The sequence below is a fragment of the Podarcis vaucheri genome (assembly GCF_965113315.1).
Source record: "Podarcis vaucheri genome assembly, chromosome: 5".
NCBI lineage: Eukaryota > Metazoa > Chordata > Lepidosauria > Squamata > Lacertidae > Podarcis > Podarcis vaucheri.
The window spans coordinates 55,072,700-55,087,177 of NC_138763.1; the positions used below are offsets into that span (position 1 = coordinate 55,072,700).

Consider the following 14,478-nt stretch of genomic DNA (forward strand, 5'->3'; position numbering starts at 1 on the left):
TGAGCAACTGCCTTTGGTTAGGGTTAAAAGTCTACTGGCAGCCAGTGCAGCTGCTTCAGAACATGTGACACACTAGCAAGCCAACTCAAATATGTCAATAGGCAAGAAACAACATCTGCACTAGCTGAAGTGTCCAAACCACTCTTCAAGGCAGCTTCACAGAGAGCTCATTGTAATAATCCAGCCTGGAATTCACCATAGCACTAATGAAGGCCATGCATGTGGTTGGAACTGAGATCACTGGAACTGAATTTTTCTAAGATTTCTAGCTGCATGGGAGATCTCCATTTTGGATTACAAGGGGAGGGTGAAGAGATAAACCTCCCTGCATTGCACACTGCCTTTCCAGTAAGAATCCCCTCTGCCCTGCACATACATGCAGGGCCTGAGACAAGTGATGATGTTTTATGACAATCCTGCAAGGTAGTAGTGTTGTTACTGCCACATTGCTAATTACCTGAAGATTGAAACCACTATGTATTATGACCTACACATTTTAGATAAGAGCTGAAGTTGATTGTGGTGTCTACTGGTGTGATTAAAAGAGGGAGACCAGGACTGGGGAGACCAGGGTTCAAATCCCCACCCAGTCCTGTAGCCCTGTCACACAGTGTCAGCTTATCCCACTTTACAGGGTTGTGAGGATTAAAAAAAGTGAATTATGTATGGGTCAGTGCAGATGGAAAGTAAGATATAATACATCAACATTGCAAATAAAATCATTGCGCTAACAGTGGCCATCTCTTAAAATCAGCTGAAACAATGGGAGTTTGTTTTTTAAAAAAATATTGATGCTTATTGAGAAAATCAATTTCACCAGCAATGGATGACTAAGAGTGCTTGGCAAAAACTTTGACAATAACAGCCCCCCTTTAGAAGACCAGGACAACAGACAACTATGGCCAGTTGGAGACTTTTGTGTTGTGCTATAACAGAATTAAGATGTGCTAAGGCATGTGTCATAGGGACGCGGGTGGCGCTGTGGGCTAAAGCCTCAACGCCTAGGGCTTGCCGATCGAAAGGTCGGCGGTTCGAATCCCCGCGGCGGGGTGCGCTCCCGCTGTTCGGTCCCAGCGCCTGCCCACCTAGCAGTTCGAAAGCACCCCCGGGTGCAAGTAGATAAATAGGTACCGCTTACCAGCGGGAAGGTAAACGGCGTTCCGTGTGCGGCTCTGGCTCGCCAGAGCAGCGATGTCACGCTGGCCACGTGACCCGGAAGTGTCCCCGGACAGCGCTGGCCCCCGGCCAATAAATGTGAGATGGGCGCACAAACCCCACAGTCTGTCAAGACTGGCCCGTTCGGGCAGGGGTACCTTTACCTTTACCTTTAAGGCATGTGTCAAGAGGTAGCGCTGTGGTCTGAACCACTTAGCCTTGGGTTTGCTGATCAGAATGTCGGCAGGTGAGCTCCCGTTGTTCGGTCCCTGCTCCTGCCCACCTAGCAGTTCGAAAGCATGTCAAAGTGCAAGTAGATAAATAGGTACCACTATGGTGGGAAGGTAAACTGCGTTTCTGTGTGCTGCTCTAGTTCACCAGAGGTGGCTTAGTCATGCTGGCCACATGACCCAGAAGTTGTCTGCGGACAAACGCCGGCTCCTTTGCCCTATAGAGCGAGATGAGCGCCGCAACCCCAAAGTCGTTCGCGACTGGACCTAATGGTCAGGGGTACCCTTACCTTTACCAAGGCATTTGTCAGAAAATACTGAACTGCATTAACTTACTGTGTTTTTTTTATTCGTGAAATAAATAAAATTACATAAATTCGTGTCCTGCTTTATGTAAGTAATTAAAACCTTTAAACAAATAAACAATATGCTGCTTTATACTAAAATAGGCTTCTATAATCAAGAGGCAGTACAGCTTTAAAAGACAATACCCTATCGGAAAACAACTTTCCAGCAAATTTATATCTAGTGAAATTGCCATCTCCACCGCTCCTTTGGACTGATAGGTCGAGAGGCAGAGAGGTTTCAAGCCAAAGCTAAACGGAAAGCAGACGCTTCCCCTCGTTTGCACGCGGGCACTTTCTCCTCCTCCCGCTCTTTGCGCGTAAAATGGAGTTCCCCAGTAGAACCGGAAGCCAGGAGGCGGGGAGGACTGGCTTTCTCTCGCTCCTGGAGGCCCAGGATGGGGCCGGGGAAGGCTCTCAGGAAATAGGCGGGGTCCTGGAGAAGGGAGGAGGAAGATGGCAGAGACCGAGGCTCAGCTGCTGCTGAGTGTGGGGCTGATTGGTAAGCGCGCCCGCGCCCCTGCTGCGCATTGCAGGGAAACAGCTGGGAGGGAGCAGGATCGCGCCCCGCTGCCTCTCTCTCTCTCCGGCCCCCGCTCCACAAATCCCCGCTCCCCCCCCCCGAGAATAGGCGGTAGTTTGTGCGCTGATGGAGATGGGGGGCAGTTTCCTCTTCCTTTCCTGCCTGGTTAGTGCCACTGGATTCATAAGCCTTTTGGAATAACCCCCGTGTGCCAAATCGGGAGTATGGGCGAATGATCAGAGGGTGGGTGTTCCCGCTTCTTCAGTGCACGGCTATTTGTGAAGGGGAAGCTATTCCGGATTAATTTAAGGCTGGGGAGTTCGTGTTTGCTCCCTTAGCGTGTATAAGGAGTTCGTAGACCCTATCAGGACTTGCTTTCCATCAGCCTTGCCTGTAATGTCGCCTGTCACTTATAGATCCCTCCCCTGTGCTGATGTACAAAAGAAGACCTTAAAGATCTAGGCATGTGAACTTGCAGTCTTCTCCATAGTCCTGTGATTATGAAGATCCAGCAACTGACATATCTTTCTAAATGACCCATACTGTATGTGCATATTCCTTGACTTGTCAACATAAATGCGGTTTATTAAAGTCACTGTGTGTAATGGTGCACTCCATATTTTTTTTAAGTCATCTGCTTGAGAGTGCTTCTGAAAGTTAGGAAATGAGTCAGTAGTTTCATTTGCTTTTCTTTCTTTCTTTTAGTGCCATCGGTGTGTCTGTTGCTCTTCAGAGTTCAAGAGGGCAGGTCCCTGCCCTGAGGAGCGTACAGTCTAAAATTCAGTACAAGGGGTGCACAGAGGAAGGGAAATACAGGGCAGAGGTGTACAATTGTTTTAGCTGCAAGTGCTTAGACTACAATTACAGGCTTAGGCTCCAGTCCAAAAGTCATTTGTGCCAGTCTGGGTGTGGGTGGGTTTAGAATTTGGCAGTGGTGTCCTTTTGCCTATGCCCGCCAGCAGTATCAAGACAAGCGACATTTGGTGGGGGAGGAGCTAAAGCAGCCCAGGATCCACTGGATCCTGAGCCAGCCCCACTGCTATCACTTGATGGCATTTGATCCAATTTTACCTGCCCCCCCCCTTTCCATTGCAGCCAGCATGAGTAACAGGGCTGTGGGTGTGGAACTGACTCTTGTCATATTTGACCACCTGCCTGACTGGGGTTTAGAATGCCCTATTAGTTGCAGCAGGGCAGGGGAATGGTTCGTAATTTTCAGAATATCTATCCTGAGCACCATAGGTCATGACTCATATTTTAATGCAAATAAGGCATTTGTGTATGTTGCAGCATACATCTAAAACAGAAGAAGTGAATTAAGGTTGTAACAGATGTTAGCGGAAACCAAAAGCTTTAGTGTGTGTGCAAAATGCAGGTGTTAAAAGTGATTGCAGCCAACAGATCTGATTAACCAATCAATTTACTTCCTTGCTGCTGTTGGCATTCTCACAGTGAACATCTTTCCACCATAGAAAAAGATACCAATGGAGATACTCTCTGGGTCTGGTGCTATCCTTCTACAACAACTGAATTAAGGGACCTCTTGTTGAGAAAATGCTGCCTTACAGATGAAAGCAAACAGCTTCGCTCCTTCGCATTTGGTCAATACAGGCTGACGTGGTTTTATGTTACAACCATGGAAGTACCAGATTCTTCAGCCTTGAAAAAGGTAGGATGGAAATATTGGAGAAAGGAGCTTGATACAGAAATATCTTATCCTGCATCTTATCATTGTTCAACACTTGCTATAAACTTGCCAGGCATGGCCTATATTATATGCCTTAGTGTCTACATTGTTTTACATATAAATAAATAAATATCTTATTGCTCTTAATTTGTTTTACATATAAATAAATAAATATCTTATTGCTCTTAATTTTAGCTGGCCCTGGAGACTTTTCAAATACATTGCCTAATTGCATGGCCATGCATATGTTTACAGTTTCCTCCCTCCATCCCAATCCGTTTTCTTTTTGACTCGTGTCTTTTTAGTCTGTAAGCCTGGCTGTTGTTGTTTTTTAGTTGATCGGAGAGCATTTTTTTGGCTGAAAAGCAGAATAAAAATTCTTTAAATAAATAAACAGTGAAAACTAAGAGCCATATTATCCCATTAATACACATCTCCGCTGAAACCTGCATGGGAAATCTGTCTAGAATTCATGGTCATTAGGGTGGGGAACAAAGAGTAGGTTTCCAGTATTATAACACAACTGGTTTAGGCACAGATTATCAACCTGCCCTTTCCAGCTGCCCATTCTTGTGCCATTTATAGCAGTGTTCCTATGTACTAGCATGTAGGGTTTGTGGCCCAAACAACTGAGCTGGATGTTGAGGCCTTGGGTGATCAACTGAGGCTGAGACGGGGCTTACTTTAGAGCAACCATGCATAGTGTTGCACTGTAGATCATAAATCAGTGGATTCAAAACCAGATGGCTATTTCAAGGTGGCTTGTAAATGAATCCGTCACCAATGTCATGCTGCAGCTCAGTAATACAGTGGTACCTCGGGTTAAGTACTTGATTCGTTCCGGAGGTCCGTTTTTAACCTAAAACTGTTCTTAACCTGATGCACCACTTCAGCTAATGGGGCCTCCTGCTGCCGCCGCCAGAGCACGATTTCTGTTCTCATCCTGAAGCAAAATTCTTAACCTGAAGCACTATTTCTGGGTTAGCGGAGTCTGTAACCTGAAGCGTATGTAACCCGAGGTACCACTGTACCTGAGAAAGCTGCAAAAAAACCCAACCCCAAGCCAACTCCCAAACTCTGAGCAGATTATTCCATACGCAAGAATGGGAGGCGAAGGAATAAAGTAGCAGTTAGGAGAGTGTTCTGGAAGCAACAAAAATAAGCATTCTGATGAATGGGAATAATGAGAAATATAGAAAAGAGTGCTGTGGTTTAAAAACCTCTATTTGCGTTTTTAAAAATGTCTCTGCAGAATTGTTTTTACACTTAACGTATGTTTGTTTAGCTTCTTCCTACCACTGCAACTGCATTCCCTGCTTCACCTGAAGGTGTCAGGGTGGGGTATAAATACCATGAGTGATCTACAGCACCTTTACGTGGTTGAACGTGTTTTGGATGCTGTGCAAGTGCTGCTTCAAATGCCAAACGCCTTGCTCTGAAAAAAGGAAGAGAAAGAAAAAAGATAAGACGGTCAAATCTTGAACACACTTTTGCAGTCGAGTGAAGCATCCTCCTCACTGCTTCATTTTTGGAAATGCAACAAAACTCTTAGGTCTTGTTGGGAGCTCCAAAAACAGTGTTGAACTTGCTTATTTGTTGCCAAGGGGCAAATGGACATGCTTTCCCATCTAATGGGTGATTCTTTGAGTTATTCCCCCACTACCCTTATGGGATTTGAAGTGGAATGGTAGAAGGCATTTCTTAGCACTTGGCAGATCATATGAACAACTGAACTGATTTAATTTTGTCTCGATTTACTGTATTTCTATAAGATTTGGTGAGCTGATCCTCCTGGTGTTGCTATAATGTCCATGTTTACAGTATGGTGTTTATAATGGAGTATCAAGCAACCTTTTCTTTTTCCTGTGTATTGGATAGGTGACCCATTTTTCCATTGTCCTGACTACCAAAGACTTTAACCCAGAGGAATACGCAGCCTTCACTAGGATCCTCTGTCGGTGTGTATAACTGCTGTGTTTTATACTACAGATTTGGTAGATAGGTTTTTTTAAAAACTTTTGGTTAACTAGAAAAGTGCTCCCTATGAATTAGGCAGTAGGTTTTTAATAGACTATTTAATTGTGTATTTTCCTGTTAAAAGTGCCAATCATTTGTCTTAGAAGATGCTATCCAGCTTGCTATCTCACACGGGAGGGGTAGCCTCTTTGAAGGCTGTGCGTGCAGACACTAGCTTAAATGAAAGAATCATTTTTGCATCAGAACTGATGATCTGTGGTGGGCATTTATTTGGGATTTATCAATTGAAGCACTGCACAGAACTGCCTCTGAAGAGCCTGTAGAAGCTTCACAGCGCAGCTGGTCAGACGGTCAGGAAGTGTCCCGATAATGACACTGTTTCAGCAGCACTGGCTCCCATTGTGCTTCCAGGCTCAGTTCAAAGTGCTGGTTTGGGTCCAGCTGCCCACTCAAGCCCTCCATTCAACAGTTGAAGACTTGTTGATTTCCTCCCCCCCCCCCACCACCACCCTATAAGATCCATTAGACTGGGTAGCACGGTGGGGCCTTTTTGACTGCATTGCCAAGCCACGGATGGGGAAGCTGTGGCCCTGAACAAGTTGTTTGATGGTATTTCCTATCAATCTGCGGTAGTGTATCAAATGGTCAAGGATGATGGGAGTTGTGATCCAACAATAGGTGAAGTGCTGCAGAGTCCCCCTCCCTGGGCTAGATTCTAGTATGACTCCCAGCTAGGCCTTTGGGCTACCTCCTTATTTGCCTTTTAGCAGCTAAAACATGGCTTTTAAAGATAGCATTCACTTTTGTTCATTGCTGTAATTTCATTTTGGCTGTTTTCTTGCAGCTGTTGTCAATAATTCTTTCATTCTTTTTAAATTTTGTGTTGTAAGCTGCCTTGAGGGTCGCTGGCGGAAAGGTGGGATATAAACATTTTAATAAATAGTGTATTAAGCCAACCATAGATTGAGAAAGACAAACCTGTGTGTGAGTCTTTAATCTTAATTAACAGTGAACGTATCTTAGGGCTGTTGTCCTAGAAAGTGCTGGCTTGCTTTTTTCAATTCTCTTTGGGGTTTTTTTTGTGAAGACATAAAAAACTTGTTTCGTTATGTTTATTTTTCAAGAATATACCTGAAATATGGGAGTCCTGCGAAAATGATGGAGAGCTATATTTCTGTCCTTACAAAGGGGATCTGCCAGAGTGAAGAAAACGGATCTTTCCTGAGCAAAGATTTTGATGTCAGAAAAGCTTACCTTGCAGGCTCAATCAAAGGTGGGAAGAATTTTTTCTAAAGCTTTGGGGATGATTTTGCCCCAGTTCCAAACATGTACTCTTGGAAGTGTCATGAATGCAACCTGGGAGTACTAGTTTTCAAAAGTTATTTATTTGTTTCATCTGTTGAGGAGCACTCAGTTGATAAAGCACATTCACATTCACTCTCTGCAGGAATCTAGTTACCCAATAATGTTGTGGCTAAAACCACATTCACACTATACCTCTAAAGCACTATGATACCATTTTAAATAGTCATGGCTTCCCCCCCAACAATTCTGAGAGCTGTAGTTTGTTAAGGCTGCTGAGTTGTTAGGAGATGCCTAGTCCCCCTCCACCAGAGCTACAATTCCCAGAGTTCCCAGTGAAGAGGGATTGGTTGTTAAACCACTTTGCAAAGTATAGCTCTGGGAGGAGTATAGGAGTCTTGGCACCCTTAAAAAATTTCAACTTGCATAATTCTTTTTGGAGAAGACATGACTGTTTAAAATGGTGTCATGGTGCTTTAAATGTATGGTGTGAATGTGGCCTAAGTGGACAGCTTAGTAGCACACAGAGAAATAGTGCAGTGGGGCGAGGTGGCAACGCTATGTTGCTCCTTAGGTTTTCACCCAAAGATTTCACGGTTCTTGCCTCCACAGTTCTTATATCCTCAGCTCAGTCTTTGGATTGCACAGCTTAGTCTTGATGGCAGATATTCTCTGCACTGCAAGTCCAACTTGGAAGGTTTTGGGGATTGCAAGATCATTGCATTATTTTTCTGACCCCCCCCCCCCGAATTCCTCTAGAATTGCAAGGCTTTTTTCAGCAATGTGACTCGAAGGTCATAATCTCTGTGCTTATCTCTCTGTCCTTATCGCAGTGCCTTTAGGGTCTAGGCAATTGAACACAGATGTCCTGGAACATGCAGTTTCATCTCCCAAGGAATGTTGTTTTTCTTCAACCTGATGTTTCACTTAAAACAATGCCCTGTTTATATCCATCAACCACTGGAGCTTGCTTTTCCTGACTTGGGCCACCTTTCCAAACATTCACTCGTCCTCTAATTCATACAAGTTATAACTGCATTATAATACATTAAAAATAGCAAGAATAACTGTATGCACAAGCGTATTCACAACACCAGACTCACTTTGCAAAATAACATCAAATGTAGTGCCTGACAGAAGTAAGCTCCATTTCCTATTATAAAACAACTTTCTCATGATCTCTCATCCAATCCTAATACTTAGGTTGTCGCAAGTTGTATAGAAGTCTGCTTCCTTTCAGTACTAAAATCCTATTTTTCCATCTCCTGTTCTAGATATAGTATCTCAATTTGGAATGGAAATAGTCATCCTGTATACTGCACTCATGTTAAAGAAAAGAATTGTAGTATATCACCCCAGATTAGAAGCCATCCAGGAATTTACAAGGTACAGCACCCAGGTGAACTAAAAAAGTTCACCAAGCATACTTCATTTTGTTTTCATTAATCATGAGTATTGTCATATTCATTAATACAGGTAACTTGCATCTTATACTTATTTAACTTACATGATGGCAGCTTTGTGGAGACAGGGGGTGGGATAAATAAATAAATGGAGGCAAATTAAACCCACTCTCCATTCATTTATTTCCCCTCAATCACCTGAGCAGATTTGCAAGATTACTCACTTTGAGGAGGAGATGCAAGGGCTCTGGCAGAGTCCTAGAGCCCTCCCTTTCCAAAGGTTGGCAAACACTCGCAGGACTTTGGGGAGGAGGAGGAGGAGGAGGAAGAGCTCTAGGACCCTGCCAGAGCCCTCACATCCCCCTTTCCAAAGTTGGCTAAGCAGCTATACACCTTGTGGTAGGGCTGGTTCCACAGGTTCCTGGCTTTACATGTTTTTGCTTATATGTGTGGAACCCCCAAAACTAAACCCTGACATAAGATGCAAGCTACCTGTAATGTTCTAGTGCCAATTCCTACATATTCAAAACAGCACCATTCACACAAATGAGGGAGATACCAAAGGGCTTGGAGGAGCAGCAATGTTTGTAGAACTTCAAATAATTTCTTTTGCAGGGGGAACCTTTGTGAGGGGATGGGGACACTCAAAAACATCCTGATGAGGACTGAGCATGCCCACTAGCCCAGGAATGCTGACTGGCTTTTGGAGCTGGGATGATGATGGGAAAAGATGGGTGAAGAATGGAATAGAGTATCTTGCTAGTGGGCAGAGTTTCAGCTAGCCAGCCACAAGCAAGAGCACTCCAGCTGCAACATTTTTTTGTTGCAGGTCCAACTTGTGATTTATATGCAGCATTTTCTTTTTCTCTGTTTGTATCCCAAACATTAAACAATCTATAACTTTCAGTGATGTGCTTTGGTCTTCATGGTTACAAAAGACTTTGAGGCACAGGCTAAGCAGTGTTCCTTGAAAGCTACTGTTGTATTGAGTACAATGTCAATTGTGACTTGCTTGTTTTCTTAAGGACTCTACCAGCCTTAGTGTGGCATCGCCAAGACTGGTCAATCCTTCATTCACACGTACATCTGAATGATGATGAACTGGAAGCATTAAAGACGTGTCCAGGTATTGATAATGAAGGGTGGGTTCTATAAACTGTTGTACACAGTAACTAAATTCTCCTTTGCTGACCTGGATAGGACCGAAGGATGGAATACTATTAATCTTGTAATAATCCTCTCTCAGAACTGTGGTTTGCAGATATTCTACTTTTCAAATATAGTTGTTTCTTTTTTTGGTTGGCAAATCACACAAAGTCACACGTCAGTAGCACAAATGAGATACTACTCATTCTTTGTCCCATAATGCCACATTGACAAATATTAACTGAGTTATTTTTCTGCGATCCAATAATAGGTCCCAATCCAGCATCTCAAAATTGCTGTTCTGAAGCAGTCCTTAATTCTCTTTCTAAAGAGTAATCAATTGGTCTATTTTTTTACAACCCCCTCTTTAAGAATTGATCAAATAAATTCCCTCTAAATATATCGTGTTGTGTGTAGAGCTTTTCTATTTTATTTTGAAGTAAATTAATTTAATGCATGTTACATATCATGTTGCTGGCCTCCCTGTTGGGATTTTTCTGTAGATTCAATGAATAGCAGATGGAATTCTGCACATGCCTTTTTTAAAAAGCAATTTGCCATGGAATTGGTAGCAATTCCACACTGGTATGCAGGTTTGAGATGGTTAAAAGGCAAGGAAATAACTGTGGTGAAAACATTTTTAAAAATTATTATTAAAGCACTTCACATTGGAATGCACTTGCTCAGTAATCATGGTAAAAATTTTCCTGACCAGGTTATGTTGCTGGATTTATAGACTCAGAAGTGAGCAACAGGCCAGACCTCTATGATGTATATGTGAATCTGGCCGAAAGTGAAATCACCATTTCCCCGCAAGCGAAAGGTTTGTTGCCTGAATCACACGCCTCCCCCATCCCTTGCAAGTTGCAGTTTGCACTATGATAGATGCACATTTCGGAAGAATTTGGTGTAACTTCATAATGTTGAAAAAATATATTGCACAAACTCACTTGTACGCAGTCTGGGTCCCATGATATGTTCTGTTGTTTCCTTTGTCCCAAACGCTTTGATTGGCATGCATTAAAGTAAAATCAAAGGGAGATGCTGTGGTTGCCAAAGCTAATATCGAACAGAAGTGAAAATTGTAAAAGGTATGCCAAGGCAGGCATCTATGAAATAATGATAATAAAGAAAGGTTAAAAGAAAACTGGGGAATATTATTTTTTAATGAGTATGACAAGCCTGTGATTTTCATTGATAATGAATTGAAACTGGATAAAATGGTAATACTCACAAGGACGTGCCTTGACTGGAAAAGGAAATTTACAGCATAATAGAAGCAAAAAAAAATCTAGATTCTAAAAGTGGGTAGTAAGAAGGATTCTGTCTGTGCAATGTTACTACGACATATGCAGCAAAAATATGTTAACTCAGTACTGGTATGAAGAATCTGTGATACTGGAGGTGAGAGTTCATTTGTATTTACTCTGCCTCACTGTCAGGAAACTTTTGGCATCCACTGATCTCAGTGCTTGTGACCAGAGCCATAACTTAGTCTGGAACTGCAGGTTACAGTATTTTCGCTGAACTAGATGACGGGGAATGAATGACAAAGCTTTTTCTCTCTCCCCAGAGGCAATGACGATGGGGAAACTCCACAAAGAAATTGGTCAGCTCATCGTTCAGTCCGCAGAAGATCCTGACAAATCAAACAGTCAAGTTGTTAAGGTTAAGTTTCTTATCTTTGGACTGTTCAAACCTTTCATACATTTCTGTTGCCCAGGATGTTGTGCCTTTGCCTTTCTTCCTGAGGTCAGAAAACACTGGTTCAGACAATCTGCTAAAAGCAGAGTTTAGGTGACAGGGAATTTGCTGGGCGATGAACATTGGACCAAAACACTCCTCCTCTGTATGGGAGAGGGAAGTGAAAGCATAATTTTGGAACAAACCGCCGTTGCACATTGCATCCCACACTAGGAACAGCAGTTTGTGCTAACAAAAACTTCAAAAACTTTTTTAAAGCTTATGACAAACTCCCTCACCAGACTCCTGAGTTAGCAAAAATGGGGGGAAAGGAGGTCCTCTTCTGGATCAAGAATTAGTTAGGTAACAGGAAATGGAAAGCCAGAATAAATGGACAGGACAGGGATGTAGAGAAGTCCCCCAAGGATTAGTATTGCGACCTCTGCTTTTAAACTTTTTTTCATAAATGATCTAGTCTGGGGTGAGCAGTGAGGTGTCCCAAGTTTGCTGTTCTCTCAAAGAAAAGTAAGAAGTGTTGTTGCCACCCTCATTTCCTGTTTACTCTCTTTTATTTTCTCTTTATGTCTCTAGGATATTTCACTGAAGACAAAAGAAATATTGACAAACCTAGCCTCCTTCACAGAGGTCTTGCATGATGGAGAGAAGCCGTCACTTAACTTTGAAGCACTGAAGCAGAAGAGATTTCCACCAGCTACAGAAAATTTCCTCTATCATTTGGCAGCCGCTGAACAAATGCTTAAGATCTGATGGGTGGACTTCATACAGCGATTCAAAGATCTCTCTCTGCCGCCATGTTTTCTGAGCATCCCATACCTACATAGAACATTCCGCAGAGGAAAGAGCATTTCTATCTGGAGGGGGGAGTAAGGATGTTGCAGGCTTGAGATAAAACACTGCAGTGTGTAGCAGAAAACACTTCTTTTTCCCCATTTTTTTAATTTAGGGTTTTCTACAAAATGGGACAGGTTTCTTCTTTTTAAGACAAAATGAAAAGACAGCTTACATAAAGGACGTAAGGCTACAAGTTTTTCTGTATTAAAGTGGAAAATTTGATAAACCCTATCAGCACCCTAGTGTAAAAAAACAGGATGCTGCAAAAGTGATAATGAAAATATGAAAGCCATTAAAATAGACAAATCATCTGTCTTACGTAAACCATTTATAGTCGCTAATCAGCCCAAAGAGCTGCACAAGAGTGGGGCCCTCTTTTTATTTAAATACCTATTGGGGAGGGGCTGCAGGATTGCATACACTAGCCACAGAATGTTAATCTGCCTGCTAGCTGCCTGTCTGGTGGCTTGGCTTTTAGCCTTGATAGATCCCTTTGCACTTACAGCTTTTCCTGATGATTATGAACCCATCAGTTCAGGGTTCCTGATTACAAGGAAGAGTCCTGTGTGTATATACAGCTGTGCATGTTTGTAGAGCCCCCCCCCCTCATTAATTCTGGGTGCATGGGGAGGGCTGAGCATTTGGGGCAGTGAGCATGATCCCACCCCCGCCAAGAAACCCTTCATGCATTTGGTGGCAGAGGTTGTGCTAGAGTCAAGGGCTATACCATCAGTCTTAAGAGGGAAGACAAGAGCTAAATTATACATTACACACAAACCTGTGTATCTGAAACCCACGGCGGCGGCTGTTAGGCAAAAGAAGCTGCAAGAAAGATGGTACTGCCTCTTCCTGCTACTACTTCCCCCATGGGGTGTCAAGAGAGGTTTGTAAGAGTAAGCACGTACCTGAAACTTAGCAGGATGGACCCATCATCTGGCAAAAATAAGCCTGATTAAAGTTGGTCCCCCCCCCTTAAAGCAGCTGCCACTGAGGTTTGAATATATGTGTCTGTGTGTAGTATGTAGTCTGGCCCCGATCCCAGAAAGTTAATTATTACAAAACAAGAAATATGAGAACTGTTGAAGAGCCTCTGCAGTTGCACTTTCTGTACAAAAAAAATAATCCTTTAAGTTCCTAGACTTTGTAAAAAAAAAACATGCCTTAGCACATGGTGGGTGTAGGGTGGAATTCAGCATCACACTATGGTGAACTTTCTGTCTGCACAAGCATTGCAGCACAGGCCAGAAGGAACAGTCCTTTCTCTCCGGCACAGTTTAGGGGGTGGTATCCTGACCCCTCTACCCTTAAGCCAATTTCAAGGGGCAAGCCCTGTTGCAGAATTTTTTGCACAGGGTATCCGCTGAATCCCACCCTATATACGTCTGTTATTTTTAAAAGTTTGTACTTATTATTTCTACTGCTATCATATTTTGAAATACTATTCAATTATTTAAGTCACGACTGTGTTCTAGCAATATCAATTTCAGTCATTTGTCTTCTACTTGTACTATGACCTCTAAGGAACTTGAATTAGGTGTTGTAATATGAAGGATACAAAATGAAAATAAGACAGCTATGTATACGTATCAGTCCTAGGAAGTTTGTAAGTGTGACTACAGCTCTTCTATTTTCAGGAGGCCCGTCATTTGTATAGAAATGTTTGAGCTAACTGTGTGTAAATCAAAAAGCCCGCTGAACAAAAGTTTACCTCTCCAGTTTTGGTGCGACTCCATTCTTCTCCTCTCATAAATTTCAAGACTGTAAATGTCATTTTGCTAATACGGATGAAGTACTGCACATTTCTTTTTGCAGATAGTGTGTACATTTTCTATTAATACAAAGCAGCACCCATAAAACTTGGGCCCAACTTAAATGTGATTCTGGACATGTAAAAAAGAATGTAGCTTTGTGATTTTTCAAGTTATGTATCATTTAAAATTAGCCTTCCAGTTTCCATGTATATAAAATGTTCTGGGACCAGCAGTGTCTGCATAGGTAAGAGAGGCCTCTGTGTGTGTGTGTACACAGTGTGTACACACACACACAAAAATGTGTGTATGTGTGTGTGTATCTCACACACACACCAAAGCCTAATCAGAACACAATCAGGATCCTGTTGATAATCATACTATTTACATTTGTACTAATGAACTGGAGTAGACCCTACATGGAGAGC

General features: G+C 42.7%; 1 protein-coding gene across 3 annotated transcripts; it reads left to right on the plus strand.

Annotated features, from left to right (window-relative positions):
• Positions 1-2,082: 2,082 nt before the first annotated feature.
• DENND10 (DENN domain containing 10) lies at positions 2,083-14,175 on the plus strand. Of its 3 annotated transcripts, XM_082222702.1 has the most exons (10): positions 2,117-2,231; positions 2,958-3,075; positions 3,725-3,921; positions 5,818-5,897; positions 7,041-7,189; positions 8,493-8,604; positions 9,647-9,747; positions 10,483-10,590; positions 11,341-11,435; positions 12,042-14,175. In XM_082222702.1, exons 3-10 carry the CDS (start codon positions 3,889-3,891, stop codon positions 12,216-12,218), a joined length of 855 nt encoding a protein of 284 aa, XP_082078828.1. In that variant the 5' UTR covers positions 2,117-2,231; positions 2,958-3,075; positions 3,725-3,888; the 3' UTR covers positions 12,219-14,175. The 3 variants fall into 3 exon arrangements, with proteins under 3 accessions (XP_082078826.1, XP_082078827.1, XP_082078828.1); XM_082222700.1 differs by lacking the exon at positions 2,958-3,075 and having other exon boundaries at positions 2,083-2,231; XM_082222701.1 differs by lacking the exon at positions 2,958-3,075 and having other exon boundaries at positions 2,098-2,231; positions 3,705-3,921.
• The last annotated feature ends 303 nt before the right edge of the window (positions 14,176-14,478 follow it).